The sequence below is a fragment of the Capsicum annuum genome, chromosome 8, assembly GCF_002878395.1.
Source record: "Capsicum annuum cultivar UCD-10X-F1 chromosome 8, UCD10Xv1.1, whole genome shotgun sequence".
Taxonomy (NCBI): domain Eukaryota; kingdom Viridiplantae; phylum Streptophyta; class Magnoliopsida; order Solanales; family Solanaceae; genus Capsicum; species Capsicum annuum.
Window position 1 is genome coordinate 143,004,657 of NC_061118.1, and position 19,841 is coordinate 143,024,497.

Genomic DNA, 19,841 nt, shown 5'->3' on the forward strand with positions numbered 1-19,841 from the left:
AGTTAAATGACCTTTTTTTCACAAAAGAAATTAAAAAGTTGGCTTATCAATAATAAAATTTATTCAAATAACTACAGTTTCACCATCCAATTTTTTAATGGTTTCAATTTTCATCTAAAACAACATACTTACTATAATCTCACAGTTTTCACCTACCTAAATTTTCTTTTCAAATTATGAAATAAAAATATAAAATTAAAATAATAATTAAGTAAAAATTAATTACTCATAAAAAATACTTGCCCACTAGCATTATAGTTTTAAAATAAAAGATACAGGATCAAAAGCAAAAGTGACAAAAAAGAATTAAGGACATGAATCTTTGATTATTTGAAAAGTAAGATCTACTCTAATTCATTTGTTAATAAAATAATGACCTCAGATAAGTATGATTTGGCATGTCTCGTACATAACAAAATTTACTATAGCAATACTAACCTCTTAGCCATAATAAATTATTTAAAATAAAATGTTATAACTAAATAAATATTTTTGCTTCACTTTCAAGAGAATTATTATACTCAATTAATTTATTGATAAATTTATTGAAACATAACAATTAATAAATTATACTCAATTAAAGATTATATTGATAACAAATATAAGTAATGATTCACTAATTATCAATATGCGTAATATAATGCAAGATTACAACACTAATTATCACTAACTTTTTTTATTTCTATAATGTATCGATGTACCATAACCAAAATATTTTAAATTTTAACTATCATTATTGAAATATTTTTAAATTTGATTAACTAATTATAAAGAATTTAAATAAAAATTTAATATGTTTCACTCAAGCTTTATCCTAATCAAGTGTTTTAAAAATTATCATTTGATTAGAGGTGTTTTCATTTGGCTCAATCCAAATTTACAGGATGTTATTTATAAGCTTCAAATATAATTTAAATAAATAAATTATTTTATAAATTACTATACTTAATCTAAATAAAATTTTACAAGTTCTCGCTAATTATACGAAGATAGATATAAATTATTTGTCGTGGATAAAATTACTTACTATACATATATTTCTTGTAAATAAATATTTCTTTATAATTAAAGTCTACAACATAATAAAATTTTACAGCAATGAGTATAAAGTTTTAGTCATGCACCATGAAAAATGATAAATAAATTTTAGCCACATCTATTTCTACGAATGTTACAGAAACAAAAAATTATTGTTAAATTTTTTAGCAAAATTAATTTTTTACATTTAACTACGACGTATTTTGTTAGTATATCTATCTATAGAAAAATGTAAAGTACTACCTCGAGTCCAAAATAAATGAATTGTTAAGCCATTTTTCAATGTGCAAAATAAATGAATTGTTCATTTTTCAAGAGAAATGTTGAAAATCTCTTCTAATTTTACCCTATCATCTAATGAGGTTCTAAGTGCTTTACATTTTCTAGGAGAATAATTTAAGAACAATTAAAAGAGTAATAGTAAAAAGTAACCTACAATTTATGTCCTAAAATATTTTTCTTAAAGGGTGTGTCATATCCCAACAATTCATTTATTTTGAACTAGAGGGAGTAACAGAATTTTAAGCATGCCAAAACCTTTTATTATTAAAAATCTATACATACACTAGTTTTTATATTCATTAAAAAAAATCATAAAATCGAACTAGCATGATAAAAAATAAATAAAATAATTTAATTAAATTTCTCAAAAAATGTACAAAGTATAAACTATACATAATTAAATTTTAACTTAAATTAAACTACTTCAAACGTGTGTGTGTGTATATATATAACAACTAATAAATAAATTTGTATTGATTAATTTTTATTTTCTTAATTAGACTTAGAGCTGTCAATATGGGCTTGGCTCGTGAGGCCGACCCAACCCAGCCCTTAATTAAGTGGGTGTAACACCCCAACTTAGGAAGAAGTCCCACATCGGCAAAACACAGGAGGGATGTTGGGTATATAAGTAAGAAATCCTTACTCCCTAGTAATGCATTTTTAAATCGTGCGGGCCTGGGCCCTGAGCGAACAATATCACTAGTGGGTTAGGGAGTTACAGGAGTCTTTCGGGCCTTGATGGTTTGAGATGCCTGGCGCGGCCAGGGCCTCGGTTCGAGTCGTGAAAGAATGGTATCAGATGGTATCAAAGTCGCTCTTGTGTCAGCCCTGGCGATGTAGGCCAAAGTTTAAATTAAATGTAGACAAATTTCGATAAGGCGGGGCAAACCTCAGTCTTGAGTGTAGGCAAATCCCATTAGGTGGAGCAAACCTCAGCGAGGACACTGAGTCCATAAGGGGGTGTATGTAACAACCCAACTTAGGAAGGAGTCCCACATCTACAAAACATAGGAAGGATGTTGGGTATATAAGTAAGAAAGTCTTACTCCCTACTGACGCATTTTAAAATCGTGCGGACCTGGACCCAGAGCGGACAATATCACTAGTGGGTTGGAGAGTTACAGGGGTCTCTCGGGCCTTGATGGTTCGGGATGTCCGTCATGGCCAAGGCCCTGGCTCGGATCGTAACTGTGGGGTTAGGCTAAGTTTTTTCAGTCCATTTAGAAATGAGGCTTATAAGCCCAACCTCACTTGGTCCGTCGACCTTAGAGGCCTAACCCGTTAGCCTCAGAGGTCAGCCCATGGGCTGGGACATTAAAACTAATTATTAAATATTTTTAAGTTGGTCATTTATTTATTAGGAATTAGAATTTTATCAATCTTTTCTAACTAGCTACTTATTTTCTTATCCATTGTTTGGTTGATACTAATTTTTGAAAGTTCTTAGTATGTGTTTGAAATGGCTGGTAAACTGCTTTTAGTTGTGAACTTCAAAAAGTTGTGTTTGCTCGTGATGGTTTAGTAGTTGTTGCCTTTGCTTAATACAATATTATGTTCTTTAAATTTAGGTTCTCTTCTGTTATAATCTTGCTTCTTTTATGCAGATACTTTGTGTATATCTATATTTATTATCTTAATCATATTAGAATTTTTCTATGGAATTTGTAGCTATTCATCATTTCCTTGCTTATTACAGTAAATGTCATGAGCTAATTACCACTAAGGGATCGTTTGGTGTGAGGTATAGAGGATAAATAGTCCGAGATAAAATGAAGGACTATTTTATTCCATGTTTGGTGAGAGGTATTAGTTAGTACCGGTATTATTTATCGCACCATTTACACCATAGTGATGAGATAAATTATCCCTATGCATAATGGAATAACTAATTTCGAGATTAATTTTCTCAGGATAACTCTTTCCCAACCTAACAATCCTTAAAAGTATTAGTAAGATGCCTATAAAATGTTAAAAACTATCAAAAGACATATTAAAGTGAAACCATAAAAGTTAGCGATAGTCTAGTACTTACAATATTTTCGTTTATCATGTTTCGAGTTGCATTTATTTAAGGAGAAAGGACAAAAATAACACTTCATTCTAAAATAATTCCACCATAATAGACACCCAAAACTAATTACCTATAATTAGCCACTAGAGTAATTCCTACTTTTAGCCATTGCAGTACTACACGGATCCAGTGCATGGATATGTATTTTGCTCCAAAAAGGATGTTATGCGCTATTTGCAAACTGGAGACATAAGTTGTGCTGTGAGACCCACCAAAAGGGATTCGAATTCAACAATGAATGATGATTCTACGAGTCTTCACCTTTTGGATCTCTGACCCGTGTTCCCCGTCAAATGTATTCATGCTTCATGTTTGATAACTCATGTTCTCTATGTTACTGCTTTTTAGCTAAGTTACTCGGACTTTCCAAAAATATTGTGCATCTGTGTCTGATTCTTTAAAAATATATTATTTTGGGAGAATTCGACACGTATCTGTAGACATCACGAGATATGCACTGGATATATATTTGTTTTGTTTAGTTTTACTTATTTATACAATAAAATACAATACCATATATTTTTAACATAATACAATTGTTAAAGATATATATTTATATATAATAACGATATAGTTTCTCTATATATACATATTCTATATAATAATTATAGCATTTTTATACACATTCTATACAATTTTTAACTACAATTATTATTTAGATACATATTTTATACGACTCTATATAGTTTTTACATGCATTCTAAAAATGTATCAATCTAGTATAAGAGAGTATCAATTGAGTATATGCACACTGCAAGTATATCAATGTAATATAAAAGTGTATTAATGTGATATAAAAGAGTATCAATTGGGTATAGAGACTGCATGTTCTTCCATATAATTTCCTTTTTCTTTTTTAAAAAGTGTATTAATATAGTATAAAAGTGTATCAATTGAATATAGAGACTGAATGTGCACAATTGGGCCAAATGGCTAAAAAAGGAAATTACTTTAGCCGATTGACTACAACATGTCCACCTTTTCAATTATGAGCCTTTTTTTTTTTTTTAAATGGTCATTCCATGTCCTTTTCCCTTTGTAAAAAGTGTATCAATATAGTATAAAAGTGTATCAATGTAATATAAAAGTGTATCAATAGAGTATAAAGACTGCATGTGCACAATTGGGCTAAATGGCTAAAAAAAAGGAATTACTTTAGCCGTCTGGCTACAGCATATCCACCTTTTCAATTATGGGCCATTTTTTTAAATGGTCATTCCATGTCCTTTTCCCTTTATTTAATCTGAAGGGTCAACCCGCCTCAACCCGCGGCCCGCTTAGGGCTTGGCTAGGCCACTATTTTAAAGGCACTTTAGTTAAAAGGGTTGTCCGTTCTAACCCATTTAATTCTCTAGCCCACTAGGGTTCGGTTGAGCCAGTCCATTTTGATAGCTCTAATTAGACTACTACGATAATTATTTAATTGTGTAATTATTGATTAAAAAATTAAATAATTAAAAATAGAATACATAAATTATCCATTCTCATGTATTGGAATAGTTTTCAATGTATTAAAAAATGATAATAAATAAAGTAATCCTAAAACTTTAAATTTAAGATAAGCGAAATAAAAATATCTAAAAGCTAACTAGTTTATATTATGAACATGTCTTAGTACGAGTTGCCAGCGAGACCCTTAATTCATGCGAAGTTTGAGCGACTCAAAGCTATTGTGAACTCCTATGTTCAGCGATTGTCCCAATTTTCTCTATTTCAAATCTCGTCTTATTTACTTCTTGGACAGTCTTGTATTTCAGTTTTGAAACTCTATTTTACATGTCACTTTTGTACTTGTGACAGCTAAGTCTTGGAATTTTTTCATGTACATTCTTATTTTCATTAGAGGGAAGATTGGAGTTATTGTTAGTTATTCGTATCAATATTTTACTGTTTGCCTTTATTTTGAGTTGATCATGTTTGCTGAGTTTCACTTGCCTAGGTTGGATTGGGTTAGTGTCATCACAATCCTAGTGTTTTGGGTTGTGACATTGTCACATAACATGTTTTTTTCATCAAAGTCATATAATACAGCTTGAATATCTTAATATCCCACATCATGTACTATAGAACAATTTCATTTATAGACATTCATTTTCCTTAGTTCTTTTTCTCTGTAGAATAATTCTTCCGCCAAAAATCAACCCACCATGGAAACCATAATATGAAAAGAAATGTAAGACCAAATGCAAGCCAAAGTATTGCAAATTGCAATCTTTGATAGTTATCCTTCAAAATAATGGCAGGAACTATTATTGGATGCTTCAGACAAGAATGATGTTGAGACTGTAGATTCAAGCAATGTTGATTATACTTTAAGAAATCGGTCAAACCAGTCACTCGCTTCTTTTACCATCAATGGAGTCATTCGATACCAAATCCTAGGTTGCACTATCAGCGGAAATTTATTAAAACTATCATTTCAGAACCTAAGAAGATTGATGATCGCCCGGAAAAGGAAAACTCGAAAAAGAAGATATTAGATAAAAAAGACTTGTAAGAACTAGAAATTTGATTAACTAATTTGGTGATGTTTTTTACAAAGTGACAGAGTTCAGAAAATGTGAGTGGATTGAAGTAAAGAGTCTGAAAGGTCCGAAAGAACGAGTTGGAGTTATCCCAAATGAAGTGAATGCAAAAGGGAAAACAATTTAAAGGTCCTCAAAAGTAAATGAAACAGGTTAACCACCAAGGCTTATAGTTCAGATGATATGAACGAGTCCCCCCACACAAGAGTTACACACTACTCTCTTACCCCTTATCCTTCCCCGATCCCCTGTTTAATGGAAAAAAAAAATCTTTTGAAAAAAAAGAAATTTAAACACATTATTTATAGATTCGAGTACTGAATTGCAGCAGTATCCACTTCATAATCAGTTAAACGGGAGTTCATACCATAATAGGTTCATTTTGTTCTTTTCAGATCCTCAAAACTTGTACTTACCGACAGTAAAGTAAGGAAAAAAGCGTTTCTGTTTCTTTTCACAGGAAAGCAAGCTGGAGGTGAGCTTTGTTGAAATTCTGAGGACAACTAGCCTCTTCATAAGCTTTGCAAGCTCTTGATTCTGGAATTACCAGGCCACCTAGTGGGCAACAATGATCTTTTTCCGCTGTAATATTTAGAAAGTAGATTATCCTTTAAACAACAAGAGGAGGAAAAGAACACATGTATTTTGATGATTTTTGGGTAATAAATTGAACAAATTCTTTTATCGTTAATTTAAGATATGTAGAGTCTTGTACCAGTTAAAATCAGTAACGGGCGTGGTACGATAGCTGGAACTGTGTATGGTGCATCAAATTGAGAGGCCAAACCCGGGGCAATCCTATCCCAGACCTGGTGAGATATACTACTAAACATTAGATACATGAAATATATCATTTGAGAAGCTTACTATAGACTTTGACAATGTATGATATTCAACTTATACAGAAAACCGCAAGAAGCATCACAAGTATCATGATAGCAACACAAGTATGATGTTCAATACGACAAACTCAATCTTTTCTAACTCTAGATCAATCAGTTCGCATAACTCCTAAGACTGAAACTTTACTAATTAATAGAGCGGGTCCAGTCTCTTGACAGTTTTTTCTCGTGATGGAAGTTTCATCACCCAAGAAAAGGGTGATTATTGATGATTGTCCCATTAGCATAACCTTGTGGGATGTGGTGCGGAGAGAAGTGGAGATGGGCACCTACCGACTGAATCAAGGCATGATAGGTGGATCATGGCATATTCCTTGTTGTACCTACAAATTTCTAAAGGCTCACTAACTCTCTAGAGATTTGGAAAGAGTCAATGTCCAAAACCATCAGAGTATGATGGTTTTATGCTCTAATAAATACGAAATTGACAAGTATTTCAGCTCAAAGGAAGTCTAAGGCGAGAGGACTCTGATGCCAAGCCTTGATGATAAATCAGCTCAAGCAAAGCATGAATTTCACGGGATCTCCAAATTGTGGTTAACCGGATCTCGCTCAAATCTCTGTAACAATCAACAACAACAACAACAACAACAACATACCCAGTATATTCCCACCAAGTGGGGTCTGGGAAGGGCAAGTGTAAGCAGTCCATGGGAAATCTCTGTAACAATGAAGAATGAAAATAAAGAAATGATGAATCTGAGGGAATTTATAATTGTGATCAACTGGGTCTCAATTAAATCTCTATAAAAATGAAAATATTTGTGATCACCGTCTAATTTACTGTCTAATTTACTGATCAAATTATCCACAATAATGTCTCTGTTAGCTTTTCAGGTCAAAATATGGGAAAGGCAAACTCAGCACTCGATGGAACGCAATTCGGCAAACTTTCCCCGAGCTGGAAAATCATTTTGAGATCTTCATAGCTCATAGCACAGGAGAAAACTTTGCGCAATGTTCTATTTACTATTGAAGGTGGCTCTGCATTTTCTTATGTGCACACGTGTCTCAATACTAAAATTGGTATTAATAATTAATCAATTAATTGATAAATTGAGAAAAAATAGCCTTTTATATTTTATGATTCAACAAAATCCAAAAAAGTCTGAACTATATGGATGATGTATCTTTTTAGTTATTCCTTGTTGCTTTCTGTTTTGGCAGACCAAATTGTTTAGTCTTCTTTTTATTGCTGAATCTGCTACTAAAATAGTCATGAATGTTTATAATGCTGTCAGAAAGATGATACGTGGAGGAACGGATTTTTCTGTTTTAAACTTCTGACACAGGTAGTTAAACTTTCAAAGCTGCAACCACTGCATATAGTTCAGGTGTTCTTCAATAAAACGTCCTTCAACCTACCTAGAATATAATAATATAAGACCACATACTAGCCCCCTCCCCCAAATTTAATCACTATGGCCCATATCCCATCCTATACCTTATTTTAGTGTATCAATATATAGTGCAGAGTCTGCCGAACCTCACATCACATGAATGTCTCTTAAATAATCTTGAGAAGGAGAGGGAAAACCACATTATTTGAATTGATCATTATTTATGAAAGATTAAAGAAATTAAACATGGAAGAAATAAGCCTGACCTTCTGAACTACTTCTTTATCAATTGCACTCTTGTCTAAATCAGCACGTGCTTCTGAAAACAAAACAAGCAAAACAGATAAGTAAAGAACCTCATGTGCAGCACTAAAGTAGCTGGTAACAAACAAGTGAGACAGATGTGCTAGGAACAAAATAGGAAGCAGTAAAGTAGCTGATCCAACTAATAAGGTTCTTGAAGTTGTGTTCACCTTCAAATACAGCCTTAATACTGTTAACTCTTGCTTGCCACTTATCATGCTCAACTGCCCATCCAAAAACCTACGACCTCGTTCAATATTCGCATCATAATCTTCTATCAATTAAAATCTATCACTGATCCTATTATACTTAACACGAGGTACCTGAACACCAACTATGGGGACAACCACAGAATAGTGAGTATCAACAAATGCAGCAAACCAAGCATGCATACCTGCAAGGCAGAATGTTAGTTGAACTTGATGTTCTGAAATTGAAAGTGATTTTTTTTTTTTTGAACTTGATGTTCATTGAGATACTGTAACGTAAAGCACCTAATTCACTGTCAAACCTCCAAGAGACTCGCCAGTGATTCCTATCTTCATGAGTCGACATCTTCCCTCTCAGTAAGATAATCTGCCAGTTTTATCAAGTCCCAAACCTTCAAAGCTCAGCAAAAGATATGCTCAGAGCTCCATATATAAACTATTAATCATGGTGGTTCGAGAATAACACAAAATTTCACCAAGCTTTCTCAAATGGTAGAATCAGATTAGTTTTTTTTTTTAAAAAAAAATAATTACCGTATCAAATATGAACGGCATCGTATCTCCATTTTTCCATGATGACACTAGTGCCTGTACTACAGAAAGAAGAAGTTAGCAAGATCAAGTCAGCCATGTATAGTAGCAGTCAAGCATATTTAATTGGTTGGATCACCATTACTTATTTTCATTATACAAAACCACTCGCATGAGTATTCCTATTATGAAGCCAATTGTGTGAGAGAGTATTTCCCACATTTAGCTTGCTCCAAATTGTCTATATTCAGGCCTTTCCTGAGCTAAAGTTCATAAACAAGAAACTCCATAATCAAACAACCGAAGGCCAGGGGTATCATCAATTTCACCAACTCCATAATAGGATTTAAAACCACATTTCACAAATTTTGGACAGCTCACTGCTGCATAAGCAGCCCAGAGGAGAGTTCGTTTCTGTATAAGCTAACTGAAGATACACATGAACAAAAAGCACAATACTAACATCTCGATAGGTTATGCTGGTTGCACGTTCTCCATGGTATCGAGAATCAATTGCAACAATGATATATCCCCTTGAAGCATATCCCTAACAGCGAAAAAAAATAAAAAATCTTGATACTCCACTGCAGCGAGAACTCAATAATTTTCAAGAAAACAAAAAATGTCACCTCAAGCAATGGCCTCAACCACTCTTCGCATTTGTGCGTGCTATGCAGGAAAACAATAGTAGGCCTTCTCTTCTTTTCAATTTCTTTCATGCTTAATACCAATACAGGTAAGAGCCCTTGCCCTCCTTCCTGGAATCAGTAAGAGAGTTCATGCCCGATACTAATTTCTATAGATATGGAGAATATGTCCACTCATATTGGATCTTTCTTGTGAAGTGATTCCTCATAACTGAAAGAGCTAAACTGGGTCAAACCAATTTCATTAGACTTCCTATACTTGACTAGGAATTTCATCAACATTGAAACTTTGATTTAAGACCATTTAATCCACGTCAGAGTTTCTTTTCTAATTCTCAAACATTACTGTTAAAATGTATTACAATATTGATACTAGTAATAGTTTACCTACGAAAAAGGTAGAATACTTCATCGTTTCTTTGCAGTCCCTAAAGAAAAGATGCAAAAACTTTTACAGACGAGAGACAGTATTTTTTATTTCAAAATGTCATGAAAAAGAATCTTCCGAAGTATATTTTGTTGCTAATTTAAGGTTCTACTTTTGTTGGGATAGGGGAAATGGGCAAAATATAAGAAACAAATAAATTCTTGAGCAGTCAATCACAGCTACCTAATTTAGTCATATCTCATGTTGATTATTCTAAAAGTAACCAAGTCTCAGAAGTCAGAAGATTATCATCTTAAATGCTTATTTAGCTACTCAGGAAGGACATTGTCTTATAAATGGGATCAGGTTATATACTAATTAGAAGATTAACCGATGAATTTATACTTTTAAAACCATATCACCTCGGTAGTCAGACAGAAATTTTCCTCTTGAAGCAGTTCCTTAAAATTGGGTATATCTTTCTTTGGGCAAGATTCCATTTCCTTTATTTTCGGATAAAACTGTTAAAATGAAGTCTTCGGAGAATAGAATTAGCAGTACAAAGAAATCCCACTAGTTTTGTACTTCACTGAACTCTGGAGGCTCCCAAAAGAAAGGATCCTTCACAGGTTTTCCAGGTACCAGGGATAGTGCAACTGGAAGGAATTAGACCAAACAAATACAAGCTTGTTAATTAACATCCAAAATATAAGTTGGCAACTGGGAGGAACTAGACCAGACAATAAAAGTTGTTAATTATCATTCAGATAGCTAATTATGTGTCTAGATAAATAAACAAAAACACAACTTTGACAGTAATTCATTGAACCTACTTAGAGATAGAACTGATGCTCTCTTTTATTTGCTAACCGAAGGTAGAACTGATGATCTCAAGATGCACTCTTGATACCAGAAAGGCCAACTACAGAACCATTATTGTGTAAGAGTCTATTCATGGAAACAAACTGATGCAAAAGCCCATAATTGGTAGAGGAAATTGGTCAAACTCTAAACACCTTTTCATTTAAATCTCCCTCTTCAATACAGATAACTGAAAATTTCCCTTCTCGGATAGCATGTCCTTGATACCCCTCAAAACTCAAAAGTCCATACAAGAGTTTACAGAAATAATCAACCAAGCTTTCATCCTGGTCATGGACAGATCACCAGGTTCCGGTTCATAAGCAGTGACAATTGCCCGCCCTTTGAAGACTCGCTTTTGCTACAGCTCCGGTGAGTTCCCTTAACCAAGCCACTGCTTATGAGTCGCTAGCTCATTATTCAAAAGGCACGCGGTCAGAGCCCTAGCTCCTCCCACTTCTTGGGAGCTTACGGTTTCATGTTTTGGTTCACTCCTCGATGGGGGTTCTTTTCACCCTTCCCTATGGTACTACTTCGCTATTGGTCACCCCGTCGTATTTAGCCTTGCAAGGTGGTCCTGATTGATTCAGATAGGATTCCACATGCCCCATTACGGAATTGATCCTCTTTGACCGTACAAGAATATGTAGAGCTCAGCATGTCTGGAAGCACAAAAGGAAGCTCGTTTGCTGATATTATTACCAATATTCGATATTGGGTCATTCATAGCATTACTATACACTCCCTATTCATTGTGGGTTGGTTATTTGTCAGCATTGCTTTAGCTTATGATGTGTTTGGAAGACCTCAGCCAGAATTCCATTAATAAAGGCCGTTTTGATTCTTTGGAACAACTCGATGAATTTAGTAGATCATTTTAGGAGGCCCTAATGACTAAAGATCGAACCTATCCAATCCTGTCAACTGCTCGGTCAGCTAAAAGTGAACCATCATTCACTTTACAGGGTGAATTTTTCTTGTTTTCTCTTTAGTAAGTTGAAAAACTTATAAGAGGAGAAAATATCAAAAAGAATATGCCAATAAGCTCAAAAATATAAATAAATACGACTAATGCATATATATCTCATTTTTAGGATAACTGTAACTATATGTTTCTTTTCCAGTATGTTGATTCTTGAAAATAATAGCCAATATTAGCAACAAAGCACCTTACAGTCTCTCTTCCTTTTCCATTATTCCATCTACATTTATTTTTATTCTATTTTTTTTTTATAACCGTGGCGTCCGGGCCAGCTTGCGCGCACCTCGACTAATTTCACGGGACCTGCCACCTCCCACTAGCAACAGATACCAAATAACCCTATCAACCAAGGCTAGAACAGATAGAAAGAAATCATCTGGTGTTGGTGTTTGTCTCTGTTGGGAATTGTTGGGAATTGAACCTGAGAACTCTACCCAACTTCACTGAACCACTAGGCCGCACCTTTGGGTGCTACTCCAGCTACAGTTTTTTGGTTCTACGCATCCAGTATTCAAAAGCGACTAACCAGGCAATTCAGATTCATGTGGGGTAAAGCTCTTCCTGCCAAGAAGTAACCCATTGGGGTTCAAACCCGAAACTGCTGGTTGGTTAAGGTAGGGCGACCCCAACAATCTCAATTCTCACTGCATCTTTATGTGGTATTCCAGCTCCATTCATCCTGCCAAGTAAACTACTAATGTCATCCTCCCATCTCTTCTCGTCCTTGACAGTCAATTCTACTTTCTCTATCCTCTCATCCCACGAAACAAGATTACAACAAATCTTTCCACCACTCACAATTTTAGATTCCAATGGACCCAAGCTTAATTATCGTACGGAATTGCAACCGTCTAATTAGATTTAGATCAGCCTTTTACTAAAAAGATGATACCTCACTGGATCATTCAGCTGCTACACTTTTCTGTGGCATTCTAGTCCTCCCTTTCTAAATAATCCCCTCTATCAATTATTCCCCAGTTCAGTTACAAAATCGAACCCCCCAAAATAAAAAACATATGTTGGAAGTTTTCAACAGATATGTACATAAATGATAGGGTGGTACTCGTTTTAAAAATGCTCCAAATTGTAAAGAACTTGATATAAGAAAGAGAAAGCATAACACAACATATCTATAAAAATTCAACCCCAACAAAATTAAGCTATTTTTCACGTTTCCTTATGCTCTTCCTCGGTTATTTTAGTTGGTTAACTACCTATACTTTTACCTTATTGGTGACATCACATCCCTCACCTTGCGATCCCTTCCTCCTTTTCCCTTCTCCTACCCCCAGTTAACAAAAAAAAAAATAAAAAATAAAAATAAAATTATGATCTTTCCTTCCTTCCCCCCCCCCCCCCCACCTCCCCCCCAAAAAAAAAGAAACCAGAAAATTAATGGGAATGGTTAATTTGTATCGGCAAAATTCCTAGCTAATTGAATTTTCTTATAATCCATCGTTAAATGGGATTAGCATGAGATATTTGCTGTTTAGCTACAAAATTTTATCCATCACTATTGAACAGGTAATTTGAGTAAAGAAAGGAAAAAAGAGACCTTTACCGCCTGTTTGGACGGTGGTTTGCCATGATTTCATAATGTATGGTACAATATGATATGGTATGGTACATCATGTTTGGATGGACTGTATCGTTGACTGTGGTTTAATAACAATTTTTTTATTTGAATTGTTGGTATGATACTGTTTGGTAACAGCTAAATTTACTAAAATGCTCCAAATTGTTATAAATTTTAAATTTATCCAAAATTATTAATAAAACAATAATTTTATGCTTTTTTGCTGGAAATAAAGGGCTGCCCCATGTCCATGCTGAGAAATATTTGATCAAGCTCATGTTGATGGCCTGAGATTGGATATGGGATTCATCAATTGTGAAAAATATTGAATGTCTTTGTCTTTCCAGGCTATCTTTTGCGTGCTATTCCTTACGCCCTGAGAAAGAACCTCCACTTGGATTCATTTCAAGTCTCGAGTTCTTGTTTAGAATTCTCGTAGATGAAGTTCGAACGAGAGCTTTGATGCAATTCAAATTGACAAGCAGTAGTGACAGCATAATAAATGTCCTAAGTTCCACGTAACCTATGGACACTGTTGTCTGAAAGCCTTAACTTCAATATGTTAAATTTGGATACCAAATTCCAGAAGGAAATACTTTCAAACTTAATATCAAATTCACTAAATAAATAATCCACAATATCTATGCATGACTATGACTACAATCAGAAAATCCTGCTGGACTATGTTAAAAGAATAACCCGTTGTTAGTTTATCATATTTTTTACCTCTGTTCATAGTATATATAAGATGTTCCTTAAATTAAATTTAGATCATAACCAAACATTTCTCTAGGTGTTATATGATGATACAAAGACCAACCATGACTTGCATTTTTATTTTCTCTTTAGCTTTCTTGTTGAGTTTCTATTTGACAATTGCGCAATGTTCAACCGGTTTGCATACTTACCTTGTCCATATAAATAAGCTAGATGCCCAAGTTCTTGCTAATTCGGGTGATCTAGAAAGCTACTATAACTCCTTTTTACCGGATGAGTTTGCCGAAACAGGGGAGCCATCCCGCATTATTCATTCCTATCTCCATATGGCCACTGGCTTTGCAGCCAAATTATCAACTGAGGAGGTAAAAGCAATGAAAAAGAAAGATCTCCATCTCTAACATCTTTTGTCGAATAAGGCTAAAGAGGAGGCCCAATGAAGAGATTTGCACAAAACAAGAAGTCTTGAAAATGGAAAAAATATTTACAATCAGTACTTTGACATAATCTGGGCAAAGCTAATTGTCAGATAGTTAACATGCAGTCTGAAAATAAAACAGCATTTTCTGTCAAATTTTTCTTTTTGGGATAACCATGGTGTCCGGCCCAACTTTCGCGTACCTCAACTAAGTCCACGATAAATCTTTCATTGGCATAATGGATCTACCGTTGGTTAGATGACCACATCTGCAATAGAGGAGCCAAACACATCTATATGAAAAATGAAGAAAGAAATCAGAACTACTAGTCAAAATACCATAAAAAGTATTCAGTCGAAGTATGTATTTTTCACTGACCTTTTGTACAGAGCCACCACATCTTCATTAAGACGTGATGATTTCAAGAACAAATCTTCACAGTTGTTGATATTGACAGTCTCCATCTCAAAATTGGGCTGAGCATAATTCTTACTCCACTCAAACCATAACATTGCAATAGACTCCTTTCAGTTCTCACCCAACATCTGTTTCCAAGTTAAATAAACATTCATCTAAGACGGCAATAAACTAGGGTGACACCAAATGATAGATATTACAGGACTTTAATATCAAGGTCAAAAACAGTTCAGATGATCTTGAAAACAAAGAGTTAACACAGAATAATCAAGATCAATGTACTACTTTGTTTTTCCAAGCTTCTTATAATGGTGTAAGGAACAAGATCTCAAGCTTCAATGCTTCTCTTACTGACTCCACATATACGACACACATAACCAATGTCATCTTTCAAGATGAAAGAATGATCACACTTGTCGTCCTCTGTCTGCTTTTCTGGTGAAGGTTCAACAACAACATCCTATTTTTACATGCAACAGAGTTCAAGTATTAACATACACTGTCTGATATCCAGTGAAGGATCAATTTAGATACAGAAAAAGGCGAATGATTGATTCTAACATTATAAGAAATACTCTCTTTAAATTGCACCTGCAAGTGTTTTTTTATGTTATCAAATGTACAAACACATATAGTTAGAAAAAGCCAACTGTAAAAGGTGATTTTGTAGATAGATAAACGCCGATACAACAAATGTTTCTTAAAGATGCCGCCAGAAAAACCCTGCAAGCAATATAGTCTAGTATGAATTTAGAAGTGCATGGAAAGTATAGTGCAACATTCATACCAGAACAACATTCATACCAGAGCATGTTTGGCTTAACATTCAAGATACAATATTTGTAGAATCAAAAGCTCTTTGTTGTATCTTATACAGGACCATAAAGTAAAAAAACATAAAAGCTAAGCTTAATTGTCTTTGACAACATTTCTGATAAAATATTTTTGCATTGTTCCCTTGGACATCCAATCAGTATGCGACATGTACTTGCATTTTGACAAAGAAATATGTAAGCCTTTATATTCACACCAGGCTCCAAATCCAGCTCCTCCAACATATTTCATATATCGGTCTCAGAAATAGGCGGAAGGGGTGAAAGCCAGTTAATAGCACCAGCCAAGTTGTCCATCCCACCTCTCAACATGTCAGTCATGCCTTCAAGATGATCATGTTTAGATTTTTTATTTTTTGAAGGTGTTGGTTCTTCTGAATAGACAGTAGGTGTAGGCATATTACTAGATGCTTGAGTTTGGTCGCCCTGTTCATGTCCTTTCATGTCTTCCAATGAGTCAGTATTTATAAAATTCATGTCATCTATCTCATCAATAGTCAATGAATCAACACTTGATTTTCTTGAATTTTTATAAGTGTTCCTTTTTAACATATTTGAACCAGTCTCAGCATGTTTTCCAGTTGCTCTATCCTTTCCATATAGCATCACCGGCTTTTCATAATTTCGAAATGATTTGTTCTTTAGCTCAGAAGCTTGTGGCTTAACCTATATATTATAAGTGCAAAATATTATTGAAGAAAATAATGTTGAAAAAAATGACTTTTGCATGTTTATTGAAGAATTTCACCACTGTAAATTAATCATACCACAATAATAAAAATTCAGCTATGACTATAAATATAACATACTTATTCATGATGGGATGAAACTTTACCTGAATTAGTTGAGCCCATACTTCAGGTTCAACATCCCACTTATGCGTGATAGAATCCCATGCAAATTCGCTCATTCCCGACTGATGAAATGTATCATAAAACTCGGTGAATTGTCTTTTGATTGCTTTCATTCGATTATGAATTTTTTTCTTTTAATAACTTTATTTGGAAATTTGGATCGTATCTCCTTCACAATGTTATCCATTGCGTGGGTAGTAAAAGTTCCTCCAACCCTATGCCCAAGTGCATCCTCATGACAATAGGCATCAACTAATGTGTCATCCATCGCATTTGTCCAAATACATACAGAATTATCTTGCATGTTTAGATCACTTGAAGTGAATTCCTTCACCTTTTTCACCATATCAGCCACTATAGAATTACCATAAAATATTCATAAAATTTGAAAAAAGAACATATTGTCACACTTAAAAATTGATAACAAAATATATTATAAAGTAAACCAACAAAACACAATGTTTGTAGTAAAAACAACAACATCTCGAAATTACTTGTAAATAACATCAACAAAAAAAAAAATGAGACACAAATTATTAGTTGAGTTTTTTTCTAGAAAATTAATCTTAATAATTAGTCCACATGGCAACTACTATGCCATCTCGAATCAACTCCCCTTTCCTAAACTCTTCGTTACTTTCTCTAGAATTTGGAGGTTCTTCATGCACAGTATTATCATCATTCATAAGATCTGCATCAACTTGAGCGAGTAACTCATCATTTGGTTCTACACCTCTTAAATAGTTGTGCAAGACACAACAGGCAAATATAATCAACTTTTGAGTTTTAGTTCCGTATGATGACTCAGTTGAGCTAGAAATTATAGGAAATCTCTGTTTAAGAACTCCAAATGCGCGTTCTATAGCATTACGCAAAGAACAATGTCGTAAATTAAATAATTCATGAGAATTTCGAGGTGGATTATTTCTTGAATACTCTTTCAAGTGATATCGCTCCCCCCGATAAGGTGTAATAAGTCCGCTTCTCAACATAAGTCCAGCATCAACAAGGTAGAATTTTCCTAAACATAAAAAGTAAAAGATTTACTTATATACTAATCATATAACTAAATCTAGATAAATATATATAATATTTTACCTTCGGGAATTTTTAGTGCATCTTGACTATTTAGTGCTTCTTTCATGATTCTTGAATCAGACGTTGTACCTTCCCACCCAGCTAACACATATGTGAATTTTAAATCAAATGTACATGCAGCTAGTACATTTTGAGTTGGATAATCATTTCTCCCACGATATTTTGGTGCTTCATGTTGTGAAACTTTAACACGTATATGCGTTCCATCAATTGCACCAATACAATCCTGATATTATAATATCAATTAATACTGTAAATATTCTCTATATTAGATTAGATTAGAATAATGTTGAATTGTGTTTACCTTAAAATATGGGTAGAATCTTTGACTGCTACTAATTTCATAAGGAACATGGGAGCCATCAGGTTGTTTAGTAAATTTGTCATATAATCCTAAGATAGCTCGTAGAACAACATGAAAATGACGACTGACCGACTCTCCAGATTGTCGAAAGATGAAAGATAGCTCACGATTTGTCTCATTATGTGCTAACAAGTACAGTGTTTTTGCAACAAGAAACTATAACTTGAAGTGTTGGTCTAAGACCTCCATCTCTAACTAAAATCTCACACAGACCAGTAAAAGATGAAGGGGTCATTCTTAATATACTATGGCAAAGTTTCGTCGAAAATAGATGGTTGAATAATTCATCTCTAACTTTCTCTCTTTCAAGCCGTATATTATGTGTGATCGTACGTCGGTCATTTTTAATTTCATAAATATACGTCCAAAACCAAATAACTACTTGAACAATAGCATATGCAGCTAATGAGCTCACTTGTCTCAATATGTCACTACTATCGTGATTATTTTGATCAGCCATCTATAATAAAATTAAGGAAGATGCATCAACCAATTAAATAGCGTATATATTTGAATAAAAATTAGCTACGAGATTACACAATTATAAAAAAAACATACATGAACAAAAAGACAAATATAAACACAAGTCTGCTACTTTAATATTGCTTTAATAATGAAGAATAGGCATCAATAAATCATGAAGTTAAAGCCCAATTTAATTTACACAAATAACAAATTATATAGTTGATGCGTGTTTTTCAAATTTTCAAACAGATTACAACATGTTTGATAAATAAATATGATAAATTTTATGAGAAAATAATAAGTAATTAAGTTTGAAAAAAATACCTGAGAGCTCAATTGAAGAAAAGAAAAAAAGACGGAAGGATGAAGAGGGAGTCACAGAAGAGAAACAAGGAAACAGAAAAGAGCAGAAAAGACGAGTAACAAAATATATTAGGTTAAAAGGATAAGATTGAATTAAATAAAATTATTAAGGACATTGTTGGAAAATAAAAAAGAAGAACCATGCCATACCACCAAATTGGTGGTTCAGCAAATTGCTCAATTCCATGATTATCAAACCATGGAATAGTACCGAACCATACCATTATTTTTAGGAAACCATGAAAACAAACATGGTTCCCATGGTAACCATACCATACCATACCATGGAAAACTACCATCCAAACAAGCTGTCAGGAGGACGACGGCTACGAAGAACATCTAGAAACTTTGACCGCAGTTCAGCAACAATGTTTGTTTCCAATGTCGCCATTGATTCTGACCGGTTGACATGAAAAACAAGTCACACTTGGGACTTATAAATAACTTTGGACATTAAAATAATATTTTTAATATTTTATATTATAATATTTGTTCAAACATATTAAATTCTATTATCTTAAAAGAATCAATCATGATATTATTTCTCAATGAAATATAAAAATAAAATATTATTTTCTCTACCCTCACTCACCTCCCACCACTTCCACCCCTCCTTAATTTTTTTTTTAAAAAAAATCCCCCTCCTCAATTTGATATATTTATTTATTTATTTA

The 19,841-nt window shown here is 33.7% G+C and overlaps 1 protein-coding gene and 1 pseudogene across 1 annotated transcript; both read right to left on the bottom strand.

The window, feature by feature from the left end:
* Positions 1-6,190: 6,190 nt before the first annotated feature.
* Positions 6,191-13,273, bottom strand: LOC107839140 (annotated as a pseudogene).
* Positions 13,274-17,443: 4,170 nt separating this feature from the next.
* On the bottom strand, positions 17,444-19,558 carry LOC107879223. The gene is made up of 5 exons (XM_016726306.1): positions 19,464-19,558; positions 19,129-19,135; positions 18,722-18,799; positions 17,976-18,201; positions 17,444-17,898 (listed from the first exon to the last, which is right to left on the bottom strand). The coding sequence occupies exons 1-5, from the start codon at positions 19,556-19,558 to the stop codon at positions 17,444-17,446; spliced, it is 861 nt and encodes a 286-aa protein (XP_016581792.1).
* Positions 19,559-19,841: the final 283 nt, after the last annotated feature.

Excerpts from the sequence above, each read along its gene's own strand:
- LOC107879223 (XM_016726306.1), bottom strand. The coding sequence starts at position 19,558 with ATGGCGACATTGGAAACAAACATTGTTGCTGAACTGCGGTCAAAGTTT. Across the intron at positions 18,202-18,721 it reads CTGCATATGCTATTGTTCAA|GATTGTATTGGTGCAATTGA; the intron begins GTAGTTATTTGG and ends TTATAATATCAG. Across the intron at positions 17,899-17,975 it reads TGCACTAAAAATTCCCGAAG|GAAAATTCTACCTTGTTGAT; the intron begins GTAAAATATTAT and ends TTTTATGTTTAG.